Source organism: Carettochelys insculpta, chromosome 5, assembly GCF_033958435.1.
Source record: "Carettochelys insculpta isolate YL-2023 chromosome 5, ASM3395843v1, whole genome shotgun sequence".
NCBI classification, from domain to species: Eukaryota; Metazoa; Chordata; order Testudines; family Carettochelyidae; genus Carettochelys; species Carettochelys insculpta.
The window spans coordinates 116,961,501-116,979,192 of record NC_134141.1 but is presented as its reverse complement, the minus strand read 5'-3'; the positions used below and the strand labels follow the sequence as shown (position 1 = coordinate 116,979,192).

Sequence of the window (17,692 nt, the reverse complement as noted above, 5' to 3'; positions counted from 1 at the left end):
TCAGTCCTGGAGTGGCTGGTGTGTGGGCCACCTACCTGTGGGTCCCTCCAGGAAGTCGGGCAAGGAACGGACGAATGGGGCCCAGCTGGATGGCCTGGATGGGGTGTCGATGACAAGGTTCCCCTTGCTTGAGCCCTTGTCATCACTAGTGGTCTCCAGCCTCCAGAGGTGCCTGGTGCTGGGCGTGGGTCCGAGACGGTCCTCTTCTGTCCCCATCTCAGGCTCCTGCTCCGTTGCCAGGACCATTGTGTCCAGCAGCACAGCTGGGGGTCCCGCCTCCTTGGGCCCAAGGAGGCGGTCCAGATCTTTATAGTAGGGGCAGCTGGTGGGCGCTGCCCCTGACCACCCGGCCATGTCCCGGGCCCTGCAGTATCCCTGGTGCAGCTCCTTCACCTTAGAACTCACCTGGTCAGGGGTCCAGGTGGGGTGACCCTGGCCAGTGAGGCCGGTGACAAGTTGCTGGAACGCCTCCACCTTCCAGCGCTGGACCCCCGTCTGGTGCAGGAAGTCTTCATCTGCCCAGAGGGCAAGGAGGTGCCGCACCTCGGCGTCGGTCCAGGAGGGGGCCTGGCGCTTGGGGGGGGGCGGCTCCTGTCCTGGGAGGGCTCCCCAGTTTCTATGGGGGACCCCTCAGGTGAATGGGGTTCGGGGGCGCTGGCCATGGTGCTGAGCAGGGCTCAGGGCTCACTGGGGCATCGTGCCAGGGAGCAGGCTGTGCAGCGGCGTGGGCTCCCTGCTGCCTGCACACTCTCAGCTTCCTGCCTGAGGGCTTCTGGGAACCCACGTGCTGAAAGGCGGCCAGGCGCTGGAGCCATAGAGCTCCGCTTGTGCTGGGAACCGCACTGCCGCCTGCCAGCTGATTGCAGACATGGAAGACCCACTCTTTCGAAGGAGTGGGCCGCATAGCATCTACGCATGGGTTCCTTTGAAATAATCTTTCGAAGGAGGGCGCTCTTCCCATCCCGGGATGGGAGGACTGACTTTGAAAGAACGAGGGAGTTCTTTCGAAGTTAATTTCGAAAGAGCACCGTGTGTGTAGATGCTCCGCGGGTTCTTCCGAAAGAAGTCGCTCTTCTGATCTGGATTTCGAATGTACTTGCTAGTGTAGATGCTCCCATATTGTCTATAACCACATAGATAATAATTCATGGCTCCACTGTCAATCTCTATCTTAATAAGCTTAGGTACCTCCCAGAAATATCTCCAACACATTCTGTTTTGTTAAAAATACCTGACCAATTTGTCTAATAATACAGTTCAGGGGTGGCCAACAAGTTACGGATCAAGAGCCGTGTGCATAAAGTGCAAAGAGCCACATATTATAAATTTATTTTTTTCTATCTATTTATATTTTCTATATAGATAGATAAAAATAAATATATAATTCTTGGCTCAATGTTCTCCCCCTCCACCAATCACCCGCAGCCCCTCCCCCCCTCCGTTCTAACCCAATCCTATATTCCTCCTCCAGAGGCAGGCACCTCCCTGCTATCACCCAATGTCATAAGAACATAAGAATGATCATTACTGGGTCAGACCAAAGGTCCATCTAGCCCAGCATCCCATCTACTGCCAGTGGCCAGTGCCAGGTGGATGTACCAAAGACAATGATCAAGTGACTTGTCTCCTGCCGTCCATCTCCATCCTCTGACAATCAGAGGCCAGGGACACCATTTCTACTCTTGGCTAATAGCCTTTTTTGGGCCTAACCTCTATGAACTTATCTAGCTCTTTCTTAAATTCTGTTATAGTACTGGCCTTCACAGTCTCCTCTGGCAAGGAGTTCCACAGGTTAACTATGCGCTGAGTGGAAAAGAACTTTCTTTTATTATTTTTAAACCTGCTACCCATTAACTTCATTTGGTGTCCTCTAGTTCTTATATTATTGGAACAAGTGAATAACTTTTCTTTATTCACCCTCTCCACACCGCTCATGATTTATATACCTCTATCTTATCCCTGCTCAGTCTCCTCTTTTCTACACTGAAATGTCCCAGGCTCTTCAGCCTCTCCTCATATGGGACTCGTTCCAAACCCCTAATCATTTTAGTTGCCCTTTTCTGAACCTTTTCTAATACTAAATTATCTTTTTTGAGGTGAGGAGACCACATCTGCACGCAGCACTCAAGATATGGGCGTACCATAGTTTGATACAGGGGCAGTAAAATATTCTTTGTCTTATTTTCTATCCCTTTTTTTTAATAATTCCTAACGTCCTATTTGCTTTTTTGACTGCCGGTGCACACTGTCCTCCCTCAGAGCTACGTACCTCCAGTCCCCTGCTCAAACTCGATGCTGGCAACCCACTGGAACCCCTCTGCCACCAGGCGCTTCTCCCGCTAAGTGCCAGGGCATATGCGCAGAGCAGTGGATGGCACCTCTGGCGTGCAGCTCCAAACAAAAGCCACAGTTAATTGCCCAAAGAGCCACATGCAGCTTGAGTGTATGTTTTAATGGGGTCACTAGGGCTGGCGTTAGACTCACTGGGATTCAGGATTAAACCTGAAGCTTCAGTGCCTTAGCCTGGGTCAGTGGAGCTTGGGCTCAGGTTTTCCTTGTCCCCCACCCCAGGTCCTGTAGTTTTTTGCCAGAAGGGGATCATGGAGCCCTAGATCCCCTGCACTAGATCATTCAGACTAACATCTGTATTGAGTTTGTAAAATTAGAATATTAGATGAAGAACAATACTGCTTAGCTAACGTTTGCCCACCCTGAAATAGTTTTAAAAATTTGCAGCTCTCCAAGTCTTTACTCACAAAAACTTATGCTCCAAAATATCTTTTTGTCTATAAGGTGCCACAGTTTGCAGTTCCTATCCACACTTTAAGAATCACAGATCCAGCAGGTTCAGTCTGGATTTGTCGGCACTGCAGCTGGGTGCAGCCTTCCCAGGTGGACAAATTCACACTAGCTCTGTTTGAACTACCAGGATACAGGAGTGTGAATGTTGCAGGCTGGACAGTGATTTGAACCAATCTTCCCATGCTTCAACCCCAGGGCCTAGGCAACCTTGGACTTGGTCTCCCTCTCCTGAACAGCCACACTACTTTTAGTCTGTTAGCTTGAGGGGAGCTAGCGTAAGTCTAGGAGGCTTGTTCCAGCTGCTTCATAGAATTACGCCAAATGTCTACCACCCACAGATTTCCCATCTCGCTCTTGGCAAGTCATTCAGAAACTCTTTTGCTGTTACCCCACTTGGGAATGGACCTATGTATATTCCCTGGCAGGGGAATACTTTGGTTGAGAATGCAAGAGGAGTCATTTACCAGATCCTGAGTTTCCTTTCAGGAAAAGTAGTCTGGCCTGGCCCAAGAGTGGAAGATAAAAATATTCTCCATCAGACCTCTGACTTTAAGGTCAAGTCAATTTCCCAATTCAGTTACTGGGCTTCTAAAATAGGGGCTTTTAAAACAGAGCATTAACTCTGGCAAGTTTATGTAGAAGTGGGGAGGAAGTTAAGTGAAGCAATGGAGAAATGCACCAGGTTTTTCCAGCTTGGGGCATGAGGTCAACTTTTAATCCTGGTTCTAAGTGAAAAGGAACGCACTTGTGTCTGTCAAAACAAGATCATCTGCATCTATCATAAAACTTCTCTTCGCAAAGGGGACAAGGGACTGGAAATTCAGATGTTGTTGCAAGTCAAGACTGTAATGGACTGGAAGAGCTGTGTGAGGATGCCAATCTGGAACATCATGGTAACACCAGGTCAGCAATGAGATACCTCGATGTTGCAGCAAGGGAAATAGTGTCTGACTGCTCTGAGTGTGTCCAGAGCCACAGTTCTTCCTGGAACCTCAGAAGTCATAGATGGAGATGACCTATTACATCATCTTAGCAATAACCCTGTTAATGCTAGAATAAACCCAGCTGCGTTTTTTCCTTATGATTTTTTTTTAAATTTTTTCTGTTATGGTTAAAAATAACCACAGCAACAGGGCTCAGTGTGCTTCTAACATTGCATATCATATTGGCCAATATTGTATCATTGTTTCCTTGCCTATGTCTCCGTATCCAGCTGCTAGCTCTTACTTTACACACAGGTGATAAGCTCTCTGAGGACTCTTTTCTTCATACAGCACCTTGCGCAATGGGCTCCTGCTTCATTCCTGGGCCTCTTTAAGATTTATGACAATATAGACAATAAATAAATCAACAAACACTTTGCTCCCTCACATTTGTCAATGGACACAATCTCACTTGGGTAGAGCTCCACCTCCACCTTCCCATCAGCCTCATCTTTGTCAAGCCATCGGTTGCATGGGAACATGTACTGCCTTCCATGGACCGGTACTGTGATCTGGACACAAGCCAGGAACCAACCAGATCGGAGACCTACATTATCATGTCCAATCAAAAGTCGGTTTATCTTGAAAAGGAAAAACACAAAGGGGTGAGGAGAACAAAGAAAGCATTTACCTAATAAAATAAAAGCCTGCATTCCTCACATGTCCTGTTACTACACTATGTGCATGCAAACCACGTCTCTATGTATCAGCTTGTGAACATACAATGTGCCCTTAAACATGGCAGGCAGAGTGCCACACTGCACATAGAAACATTCCCTTAGGCTGCATCTACACAAGGAGATAAAATCGATTTTAAGTCAGTTAGCCTGGTTTTTCCAAGTGCCTGTCCTCACTGTAAATTCCATTACCTTGATTTATGGACCACTAAAATCGACCTGATATCGAAATCCTAAAATCAAAGTAACGCGACGGGTGTAGCATTCTATTTGAATTTAAGAATCCGAATGAAGGGTAGTAAGGATGCGGCACGTCTGTAAATCGAATTCATTAGCCTCCATGGATGTCCTTTATGTGTCCCAGAATGTACCACAGTTCTCCGCTCTGGGATCTTATATCTCCACAGCTGTGTCTACACTAGCCCAAATCTTCAAAATGGCCGTGCAAATGGTCATTTTGAAGATTACTAATGAGATGTTGAAATGCATATTCAGCACCTTATTAGCATGCTGGTGGCCGTGGCTCTTCAAAATTGCCACTTTTGACTGCCACGAGGCTCGTCCAAGTGGGAGTCCTTTCGAAAGGACCCCAGGACCTTCAAAATCCTCTTATTCCTATGAGCAGATGGGAATAAGGGGATTTCGAAGTTGGCGGGGTCCTTTCGAAAGGGACCCCTGTCTGGACGAGCCGCACGGCAGCAAAAAGTGGCAATTTTGAAGAGCCGCAGCTGCCAGCATGGTAATGAGGTGCTGAATATGCATTTCAGTGCCTCATTAGCAATCTTCAAAATGGCCATTTGCATGGCCATTTCGAAGATTTGGGCTAGTGTAGACATAGCCCACTGCTCTCAATTGCATAGGAGTTAGGCAACAGGGCCATTACAATCTGGCACCTGCAAGCCCGTGGCTGTAGGGTCATGAGAGGCTGAAAAATCTTCTTTCTTTGTGTTTGTTAGGAGCACTGATGTGGGGTCAGTGCTTCTGTGTATACCCCTGCTATCTGCCTTTTTTTCTGCACTGTCTGGTGCCAGCCACTGGCCCTCTGTACCATGTGCCAGCTAGGCTGCGTGTTGGGGTTGTGCTTGTCTGGTAGTATGAGAAACTTCTTTTCAGCCCTTTACATGTTGTCCTGACCCCCATATCCCCTTCCTTCCCTCCTTCCCGAAGGCGCCACACACTCTGGAACATTCCCGCACCCAGCCGCATCATGTGGCTTGACCCTGAACCAATAAAAGGACATGCTGCGCCAGGTGCCAGGCAGATTGCGCACAGTGAGGGTCACGATTTTCGGGGCTGGCTGCAGCCAGGGCTCTTTTAGCCACCTGGAGGATGTCTCCCTCAGCAGTCTTGATTGTAAGGGGCTGGCCGCAGCTGGGGTCTTGTAGCTACCTCAAGCCATACATGTCTCAGTGAAGGCTATACAATCACCACAGCTGTCAAAGTAAGGCTTGCAGCGGGCAAAATTCATGTCCTAAGGGCCTTCTTTTCCATGTGCAAATCTGTCTGTAGTCTGAGATCTTTTAGCCTGACGATTCTTTTGAGTTTCAGTGTAACAACTGTGTCTACTTGGGCATAAGGGTCTTCTTTTGCAGGTGGCCCAAATCCAGACCAAGCCTGAGAGAAGCACTCCATGAGCAGTCACGATTTGCGTGGCTGTCAACTGGGTACCATCTTTTAGCCGCCATGGCCCATTACCGATGATCCATTCAAGTTTCAGTGTAACAATCATGTCTACTTAAACATACTTATCATGGCAGAGGAAAGAGGGGAATGAAATGAGGGAAGATGATATCATATGCCCACATCTACTTGTGGGGCCAGAATGCAACAGGGCTCAGGGAACTGTGGGACAGGTTCCCACAATACACTGTAGCAGCATTTGATTTAAGCTCGATTTAAGATACTTGTGTATGGCAGCAGTAAGTTGATTTTGTGGGGAGCATGTGGGAAGGTGAAGATGCTCAAAATCGAATGGATAAAACATAGCGCTAAGAAATCAATTTTAATAAAATCAATTTTATCTTGTAGCGTAGACACAGCCTTACATGTGAAAACCAGCACCTCTGAAAAATCCCTAATGGCAACAGCAGCAGCCTATTTGAAAATGTGATTTGTAACGTTTTGTTCAATGGTCAAATTCTTTTACAGGGTAGCAGTACCCTTGGTACCATGCTGCACACCAACCCCTGGCATACAATATTGACTCACTTGTGGTTATGTCTTACCTTTCCAATGTCCAGCGTCTCTAAAGTAAACTCGTCCACTCGTCCACGTTCAAAGTAATTGCCTAAGTCATTATCAGAAACTAACAGAGGCTCCTTGCTGGTGTTGGCCTTTTCACCGTACAGTTTGATAAAAACTTTAGAGTCTGAGCTGGCTCCAGGAACATCCCCTGTCTTCACACTGATGTGATAGCTGACATCTAAAGAAATATTAATGTACACAACACAGACACATGATGCACTGCGCAAGCTCACCCTGAATCACTGAAGCTCGCTGCAAACTAGAACAGAGAACAAACATAAATGAGAGAGGCGTGGGAACATTTGCATTAGAGGCGTGCCCACAACAGCAGACAGGAAGGATCTCATAAACCTATGTGATGTGTTCACCAGCTGTACAAGTGGTGAAAACCATAATAGATCTATAAGTGCCCTGAGAATGTCTGATAAGAGACTCACAGGGTTAGATTATTACCCAATAATGAAAAACAAAGGTTTGTTAGAAACTGAAGTAGCTTTATCTACTTTTATACCTATTGTTTGATTTTACCCACTTTTTTGCATACAAACAAATTATTTAGGGCTATGTTGTCATTCTCCATTTAGTAATGTTTTATGAAATCACTCTCCAGTGTCTAAAAGTCCCAATAAAGGAGCATTGTCTTCTTTATCTCTATTTCTCTTTCTTTTTTTTTTGTTTGGACTGGCTGAATTTCATTGTTATAAAATAAAAGTCACCCAGCAAAGTAAGCAAATGTTAAGGATCCAAGTCTGTAGTCACACACACATAAAAAAAAAGCTGTTCTTAAAATTTTTTCTCAAAATTTAAAAAAAATAATTCTTTCCACTATACAAAAAGGTTGCAGTCACCCACTTGTATGTGCATTAATCCCATTCATAAACTATGATTAAAGATCAGAAAACTCCTCCAATATGGTCCAGTGCACATTTCTTAGATGTCATTGGTAAAAATGTAAATAAATATCTAAACTGAAAGCCTTCTCCCTCCCAGATCAAACTCACTTTTCAGGATTGGTGACTCCCCAGCTGGTACTAACTCTCGAACAATCTGACCATCATCTTCATTTTTGTCAAGCCATCTGGTTTGTAAATAAAAGTAAGTTATCGCCTAATATTTACCATGTTCAGGGGTTTTAAGGTCCAGGCAAATACAGTATTACTTTTTGTTACATACAGTGTAGATAAAGTGACATTTTTAGGTGGCCATCCATCTGCGAAGATAAGACCTAGTTCAAATGAGTTTGTAGAAGTCAGTCAAATTAGCATAAATTCAATAAGAGCTAATATTTTCAAAAGGCTCATGTTCCATTTGCAACACAGGTAGAGGTGCATCTGTTGTGACTCCCATCTGCCTTCACACAGAAGTGCAAATTCAGCAGGTACAAATCACTCCTGCAAATAGAAAAGCTGGGTCTTTTGAAAATCTTGCTCATTATCTGGAAATTCTTATAGTCATATAGTCTTTTATTTTACCAATAATATCAGACCAGGGTATTGACCTCTTTTCTTATAACCACCAGTTCCTCCATCTTTTCATCCTGTGCTTTCAATGAATGATGAGGAAACACTTCTCCTTCCCCAGACAACAGCTGGATTATATTATTGAACTGTGGCACCTTATAGGCAAACAGATATTTTGGAGCATAAGCTTTTGTGAGTAAAGACTTGCTTCATCAGATGCATCTGGCAAAGCAGGTCTTTGCCCATGAAAGCTTATGCTCCAAAATATCTGTTAGTCTAGAAGGTGCCACAGGACTTCTTGTTGTTTTAGAACACACAGACTAACTTGGCTACCTCTCTGATGATTATTGGACTGTGCCTCTTGATTCCAGGGCTGGATGTCCTATGTAAGTAGCATGCTTTGCCCTGCAATGCTAAGACAGGAGGGAGGAATTTATTTACATTGCAACATTCATGTAACAGCACACCATTAGGTTATTTAAGGGGACATATCAAGGAGTTCCACTGGTGGAAACAATCTCTGTAGAGATGGGTGGGAGAGAAAACTGAGGAAAAGTTGTTGCTGGGCCTTAAAACTTAAAAAGGAAGAGCCACAAACAATTACAACCAAAAAGAAATACACACACACAAACACACTGTATATTGCAATCATTTCAGCACTAATGTAGTATTAACAGAGATTCACATGTCCCTTATCAGATGGTTGTAGCACAAATTATTTCAAAACATTAGATGTTAGAGTTAAAACCCAGTTAGAGACAGGAGTTTGATAATAAGTTCCAGAAGTAAAAAGGGAGGGGACACAATGAAATAAGTTGGTCTGTATAAAGCACTTTTCAAAGGGAAGATAATGCTGTTGAGAAGTGCCTGATTGACAGCCCTACAGGCTGAAGTTTTCTTTATCCACTAAACAGGTGCAGCACAGAAGCAGCGCAAGTTTCCCCACGCTGTGCTCTATCAATATGCTCCATCCTCACCCATCGCACAAAGGCAGAGGGGAGTTCAGTTTTTATCAGGCTTCTGCTTTGCTGCCGAGACAGGCAACAAGGAAGTCAGTTAGAGCTTACTGAGTCAATGCTTTTAGTATATGGACAAATGTCAACTAACAGAATGAGGCCATCTTCTCATTTCTCATAGACTAAACTGTCATCAAGCTATAACACCTTCAAAGTCACTACAGACTGAATGTCACTAATCTGAAACTCTTGTCCAGCAACATCCATAATCCAGCATAGTTATAATCCAGCATGGTTATAATCAGCTGGATGACCACTTATCTCAGGTGTGGCCAAGATTCCTGTGGTCCCATAAAATTCCAGCCACCAGTCCTGGCTTTCAGTATTCTGTGCTGTTATTTTGCTCTAATTTACCCCTAAATGTTTTGTAAGAGCCCAGGAAGCAGTGGAAGTGTCGGTAATACTGTTAGACAATATTGACCTCTTGTGGGCCTGCAAATTCTCTCATCTGGCACTGGTCAGGTCCTAAGGGTGCCAGATGAGAGAGTTTCAATCTGTACCATTTGCATTTAAATGGTGACCTACAGGTGAAGGGATCCAGAAACCATGATCAAGCCCTGAGCTCCCAAACCCCTTTTCCACCAGTTTTGCTGGTTGTATTTCTTTTAAAATTTGTCAGGCTGTAACTTTGTCCATCTGAAAAAAAAAAAGTTAGAACCTCCTTCCTCCTCTCACCCCTGTACACAGAAATAATACGAACACAGGTATGATGTGGAAGAAACAGACATATGCAGGAAGTCCAAACAAAAAGCAGAATGCAGAGCTGGCAAAGGCACCAGGAATATTCTGTAGGCCAGAATATTCAAGCGGACCATGAAGTAGCCACCACAATTTTGCAATAACACTGAGTACACGGCAGCATGCAGGAGACATATGTAATGTCATTCCCTCACCCCAATCTCTGCACTAAACTTCTGTTGGTTGTCGGGTATGTAATCTACCCAGTATTCTTCCCTTTCACTCTGTGAAACATGTGGCCATGTGCATTGGAGAGGTTTAGAGGTACAGTAATTACATCAGCATGAAGAAACACCAGTTTGACACTGTGGTAGGTTATCGGGTACGATGTTCATTTTCAGTGGTGAGTGAGAAGGACTGTTGGGATATAGAAGCACAGCTATCTATGTTGCAGAATGAGAGAGTGATTGTAAAGAATTGGAGCTAAGTGTGGAGAGCATGGAGGACGCCAGAAGAGTGTGTCACAGCATGTGTTTAAGGAAGGAAGTCTTTGTATTGGGGGTTGGTTTGGCTTTTGTTTACCTGTTGGAACTGATTACTAGTACCTCTGTGTCGTGAAGTCCTTGATGCTGATTCAGGGGCTCCATCCTTGGGCAGGTATTCAACAACTAGGGGATTAAGTTATCACAAGAGTCAAGATGCTTCTGCATACATGGAATTTAAATGGGGTGCCCTCAGGAAAGAGAACTTAAATTCTGTCCACCCCACAATCCTCTAAATGCAGAAAGCCTGTCAGGAAGAGAGAAGCCCCTGCGACAGTCAACTTTATGCCAACTGCTTTTTGAACTGATCTAGCATCAGTCATCTTGAAAACTGCTTCCTCAGATGCTGGTGCACATGTTGCTGGTTTTGTATTCTTCACTGTTGCTGCTGTATTCATCCAATATGGAGCGAATCCAAGAATAACCCATGAGCCAAGGTGACAGAATCAAAATATCTTCCATGAGAAACAGAACTTTGGGTGCAGAAAGGCAAATATTAACTACTTCTTTGGAGAAGGTAGTGTCATGAGGGACTTCATGAAGGAAGACTTCTCTTGAAGAGAGGTTCACTCTTTGCTGGAGACTAATGATGAAGAGGAAAGGAAGAGTTTAAATTTGGTGTGGAAAGTTTGCTACAGGCTGGTGAAGAGAAACGTGGGGATAGATCAATCAAAATGGCTTATTGCAGCTATAATTGTTCAACCATTGATCTTGTGTTAGCCAAGAGAATAGCAGGCCACAGCAAGGACAGCATCCCCACAAGCAAAGCGAGATGAAGAGTTGCGATCAATGACAGATGAGGGATTTTGATTTGCAACACATTCTACCTTTGCACTTGCATCTACATATTTGTTCCTTGTATTTCAATCTCAGGGTACCTCACATGCTCAGCAGTGGGATTTGCAAAAATTCAGGGGGACAAAAGAACTCTATGTGTAATGAAAGAGGTTCAGAATGACATCATCTAGGTTTTAGATAAACAAAGCATGAATGGATCAACACATTCTGAAAACACTGGGCCATTTAAAATAGCATTTCCACTTGACTCTACAGCCAAAGTACTGTTGCACGAAGTGCTTTACTTTGTTTGCAAAGCAAAATCAACCATAATCCCTAATTAGTTTATTCACATCTGTGTAGGTATTTCTGATATACACATAACTCACTCTGGTACCATTCTCAGCTGCATGCACTCTATCAGACTAAAATGAGGTTCTGTAATCTCAGTGATGTGAAAATGTAGTGACAATGTGATGTGATGATGCAGTTCAGAGATTTGGGTCAAGTTTGGGCACTTATCCAAAGCTTACAACAAATATACACATTTCTTGGGTCTGCAAAGCTGAGCTAGCAATATCAAGCTATACCCCCAGCTAGTATAAAACCAGTTCAATGGTGGTATGATGATTTACATGCATTGAGGATATGGCCTAACATGAGATTTGACTGTTTGATTTCTATTTCATTTTTATGTGCAAGATATTACAAAAACGTCTTTTACTGCAGGGATGTCCAATACGTTCACCACATGTGGAGAATAGGATACCACACCGTGGCAAATATGGCTCTCAAGCCACATATGGCTCTTGGATCCTGTAAATGCAGCTCCTCCTGAGAGTCGCATGTGGGAAGGGCTGTCCACCACTCTAGAGAACATGCCCCACTGCTTGGTGGGAGAAGCACATGGTGGCAATGGCGGCAGCTCTGGCAGCAGCTCCAGTGACTCTGGTGAGTCACCAGTATTGAATTAGAATGGGAGTCTGGGGGTGCCTGGCTGTGGAGGGGGTCATTTATTTGGTCAGGGGAGGGCTAGGAATGCCTGGGTCTGGGGGAGGGGGAAATGTGGCAAATATGGAAAGACAACAACCACAAGTGTGGCGATCTTTTAATCCCTCTTGGACACTGCTGTCTTAGTGGACCTCAGCTATGCTGTTCCTGGCCTTGCACAGAGCCCCAAAGTGAACATTAAAATCTTCAATCCTCAAAATAGGCTTGGTTCTAGTTTGGATGGTAAAACTGGATATTATTTTATTCAACCCTTTCACCTATACCTTTGATTGTTAGAACTATTCATAGCACCAAACCTGAAGTATTTAGAACACACAGATCCCTGTCAGGGATTCACTTTGAAAAAACCTGAATTGCTCTAGTGTCAGAAAGTCACAAAAGATTTCAAGGCATCTGCATGATGAGCTAGCACTCTGCAAAGAGTCCGCAGGTATTAAAGAGACAAGATAGGTGAGGTAATATCTTTCATTGGACCAATTCTGTCGGTGTGAGAAACAAGCTTTTGCAGTCACTCAGAGTTTACTTCTTGGAAATGTATTTCAAAGCATCATTGTAATACACTGACTCGGAGAATAACTACAGTCCACTGCATTTTCTTTACAGCAAGTATTTTAGTAATTTAAAGCACAGGACTGGGAGACATTGCTCCAGGATTCTATTCTTGGCTCTGCTGCACACTTGCTGTTAATCCATTTAGCTTCTCTGTACCTCAGTTTGCTAATGCTCCTTATTGGGCTGTTGTGATTTAATAAGTGGATGTTCCCACAGGACTACATAAATGATTGTTGTTAAAAGCTTTTAAATTAAAAAATCTTAGTTACGTGCTTACACATACAAATGAGAAGAACAAAACCAGAATTCAGTGAGTTACATCAGAGGAAAATCCATGATGATGTCCTTTTGGCATCAGCATAATCAGAGCTGAGTAACCAGCACCCTACAACGGAATTATTTCCTACATCTCAGTGCCACTCTGTGGCACCAGGTTTGGCATTTTCTGCACCCGCGTGATCTGTTCCTGTTGGGAGAAAGTATTTTGTGGCCTGGCTGTGGTGGCTCACAGCAGAAGTGGCTGAGCTCAGAGCATGTCCCTGGACCAGTCCTAAATAACAGACACAGCAAAAAGAAAACTGTTTGCCCTTGACTTCATCCATGTGCTGTATGCAACAGCAGAAGGTGATCAGGGCACAGAAGAGAAGGCTGGTGGGTACGACAACATATCTACCAGCTGGCAACCGATTGACTGAGACAGATGCTTCCCCGGGCCTTTCTGAATTGTAGTCTCTACCCTCGCGTTCCCTCCTGCTTGCTTTGGCTTATTAAGGAAGGGCTTGCTCCTCTCAGCCAAGCTTTTGGAAGCGTCTGTAGCCTGGAGGAGCAGGCCCCTGAGAATGAGACCCAGAGCAGCAAGGGAAGGGGAGCTATCCCTGGCCAGCAGGACTGGAAGCATCCAAACACTGCAGGTCATGGACAAGTTTATTCATTCCTAGGGAGGATGCAGTGGATGAGCACCTTTGCCTTCAGATACCTCTGGCCTCCCTGACAACTGCAGATTGTCATTCGGCTTCACTTTTTCATGATCCTGCAGAAGACCCGGGCACCAGAGCCAGTGGTAGGAACAGAGCTCCACTCACTCCTGCTCTGTCAGTCATGTGACCACGTCCATCTAAGAGGAACAGATAGTGGTGGCACAAGGACAACAAAACAAGCCATGTGAGTGACAATGGTCTCACTTGGACAATGGAAAAAACAAAAGCAGAATCTAATGATTCATGGTGTGAAGGCTGAATGTGCAAGCTAGATATTCTAGAGTCAGGTCTTAATTTGGTTGTTTTTAATTAATAAGGAACTCTTTTATTTTTTCCACAACTGGATGGTGTGCCAAAAGCTTTAGTGCTTAACAGAGTTTTACCCCAAGGTGGTTGAAGGCTGTTAATTAAGTGGCTCCAGTCATGAGGTTATTCAGAAGTACCCATTAATGTGAGCCAGTATATCCCATCGCTAGACTTATGAGGATCTCTAAAGATACTCAGTTCTCATTGTAGACATTTTGTGTCCAAGTCAATGCCTGTCTGATTACCATGGTATGTGTTACTTACCAAATGGGTATTAAAAAGTGGCAATATCATAACATGATGGTCTATTATGCAGATAAGGGGGCTAGAATTTGAAAACTTACCCACATTTCACAATGAACATCAGTTTACTTCTCATGTGAAATTCTGCATCCCTGGCGAGTTTGCTCTGTGTTTTGTGACATGGCTTTAGTAATTCAGTAGGCCTCATTCTGAGCTCACATTGTTTTACATGGATTTCAAGGGAGTAATTGCTGATTCTACTGACAGGAGATCAAAATTGGACCTGGTGACTTTACAGTTGTTGGCAACTTGGGAATAATTACATGAGCATATAAAATTCTATGAGGTCTGTGGGAAGAGAACACCTCATTTTTAAAACTAACCATGAACTCCCCTGTTTCGGAGGAATTCATAGTGCAAAGCTTAAAATCCTCTGCAGAGGAAGGCAGGGTTCGAAGGCCCCAGGACTCTGTTAAAGTTGTGTTCTGGTGCGTTTTCCTCTGGTTTTGAGTATTTGCACTTGCCATGCTGAGGCTGATATGGGTTAGCGTGTGTGTATGATGTGAATACGAGTGCTAGCTATAGGGAAGCTTCAGCTACAGCACCTTCTTTTTGGCCACTTATTGACTTGAGGAAAGAGAAGAATACATTTATAACTGGCCTGGGTGGCAGAGTCTTGGTCCTTTTGTCAACAGTTCCCACCCACTTTTGTGCAATGGGTACTTCCATTACAGCAGTGAGTTTTCAGGGCAGCATCTTATCAATTTTGCATACTCCCAACAAGAGACTAGCATGCCACTGCTCTTGAGCTCATGGGACATGCCTGCAAGGGCCGAAGAAGGCCCCATATCTGCAACAGGCTAGGAGGCTGCAATAGCAACAAGAGTCTTCCTACAGCAGGAGGTTGCATTTACATGGGATTAATCATTGGCATATTGTACTTTTTCGCTGGGAAATCCTCTCCACCATTGGTTAATCACTGTCTTCTTCAGATTGATGCCTATTTGTTAGGAGAGGGCAATATTACACTTAATCTCCCAGGCAACACATTTTGCCTTCAGGCCAAGCAAAAAGATTATCAGGCAGAATGTGGATGAGCTCAGAAAATTTCAGCCCTGGAAGAGTATTTAGGTCTTTGAAAGTGGGACAAAAATCAAAGGTAACATTGGAGAGTATCATTTCCAGTACCTGTAGCATGGGAATTCCACAGCCTGATTTTCTGGCTGCCCTTCTTCCCTCACTATCACTTTGTCAAGGTACCAGCCACTGCTTCCTCCTTTGCCATCATGCCCTATCCTCACCCTCCTCACCTGCTTCAGAGTCACTGCTTCGATGTAGAACTCATCAGCCTTTGGCAGAGAGAAAAAGAAACATGATTAGGCAATAATGCTCCTAAGAAACAAAATGAAACATAGGCATTTTTACTGTGATCGTCCAACCCCAGAGCAGCAGGATGTAAACCATCCCTCAGGACCAGTTGAATGGATTAAGTTCAGTCTAATTTACCAAAGAAGGAAACTGCATATCTATGCTAGACTCATATGGTGGGACTTATAAAGGGACAGCAGCCAGAGCTTTTGGGTGTTAATTCCTACCCATAGTCTCATACCTCACCCTAGTAAAAAGGAAGAATGGCCCCGATCTAAGGATGTTGGCTTGGGACCTGGGAAACTTTAATTCAATTCTTTGCTCTGCCTCAGACTTCCTGGGGAATTAAGGTAAATCTCTGTGCCTGAGTTCTCCAACTATACACAGAGATGCAACTTTCTGACTCCAGAGGGACACTATGAAGATAAATGTATTTAAAGACTGAAGTGTTCAGATGCTTCAGTAACAGGTTCCATATAAGTACTTCGACAGAGAGAACCACTACAGGTTTCCAAGCTCCCAATGCAATTATAAGTGTCGCTTGTTAGGCAGCAGAAAATTAGATGAAGCATAGTGCATTTGTCTCCTCAGCCTACAGAAAGCACAAAAGTGCCACTGCCAGCGTGTCTTCATTAGTGCCCAGATGGAAGTTGACAAAGTTTACCTAACAAAAGGATTAAAGTATCAGCTACTACTTTTTAAACGTTTTAAAAGTCTTCACCAAAACCAACCTTTTAAAAAGGGCAGTAAAACATGTTAAAACAACGATGTTAGATGTTAAAAATAGAGTGTGCTTGTTTGAGCAAAAACTATTTATACAATCAGACCCATAAATATCGAGTCACTGATCAGAATCTAGCACATTCAACATTATTTAATAAAGGTGGCTATACTGGGCCCAATTCTGAGCTCGCTTACCATGTACTGATGAAAATAAATGCACATTCACCATATTTTAGTATAAAATGAGCAAGTGAAATTATAAAAGTGCAACTCTTAAACAAACACAAACTAAACTGGTTTAACCCTGGCTTAAGTCAATTTAGCTTACTTGCATCAGTAAACTACCCATGTATGCTCAACTAATTAATACAAGCAAGGGATTAAACCTGTTTAAGTGCACCTAGATTAGAGGTGTGCACTTTATTTTTGTTTGGTTTTTATTTATTTTAATTGATTAAGTGCATTCTTTTTGCATTAACAAGTTCTGCTGGCCAGAGTTAAGCACCGTGTATCTTTCACTCACCAGCTTTCAGCTCACCCTGCCCTAAGAGCAATTATTCATGAACGTATCCCATGTTAGTGTATGTAGTCTGGCTGCTTTTAGCCATGAGCAGGACTTCTAAAATTGATTTTAGTTTTTGTCTACTGTTAATTCATGCAAATTACCAAAAAACTCAGTTTTACACATGAGAAACTAGCTAGCGTGTGTTTAAAATATGTTTGCCTGAAATGAACTGAGAGGCTGACGATTATTTTGGGACATCCTAGAAAGAGGCTTCTAAACTAACAGAAAAATGAGACTTGCTTTTCTAGCCTTTGGTGAGTGGTAGCTTTTCCTCCAATTTAAAAACTGTTAAATTGTAGACAAATTGGAGGAACTCATCTCCTATTTTTAAAGTTTCTCTTACATTTTGGCAAGTTTTTCCAAAACTGGGCCTATAAATAGTTCCTGAAAAATTATGCATGTGCCTATATTACACTTGCAAAGTGCATGTTTGCATGAGAAAATCTGCAGTTTCAGGCAACCTTCTCAAGTATGTTTATGCAGCCCTGCCATCATGCAAACGCCAACAGTGTGCACAAATACAGGCTTTCTAGACACATTAAGTGCTCGGTGAGGCATCCTGACAGTCCCCCAAAACTCCTTGTGACCTCTAAGAATTCCTGTGGGAGCCCGGAAGTCCTAGTTTTGTAAAATAGTGTCCCTTCTATGAATGCATACTTTGCAGGCACAATTCTGAGAATCTCACTTTCTTATTTGCATTTTTAATTAAAATAGTTTTTAAAACATCCACACACAAATGGGAAATTTGAGTGAGTCTGTGATAAGATT

The 17,692-nt window shown here is 43.7% G+C and overlaps 1 protein-coding gene across 2 annotated transcripts in view; it reads right to left on the bottom strand.

Moving 5' to 3' along the window:
- LOXHD1 (lipoxygenase homology PLAT domains 1) overlaps positions 1-17,692 on the bottom strand; it is a 274,986-nt gene that overhangs the window by 121,693 nt on the left and 135,601 nt on the right. For both annotated transcript variants that reach the window (XM_074994358.1, XM_074994359.1), the window contains exons 19-22: positions 15,457-15,617; positions 7,708-7,784; positions 6,688-6,884; positions 4,174-4,366 (exon numbers count right to left, since the gene is read on the bottom strand). In XM_074994358.1, coding sequence (XP_074850459.1) covers positions 4,174-4,366; positions 6,688-6,884; positions 7,708-7,784; positions 15,457-15,617 — 628 coding nt within the window. The remainder of the gene's footprint in view (positions 1-4,173; positions 4,367-6,687; positions 6,885-7,707; positions 7,785-15,456; positions 15,618-17,692) is intronic.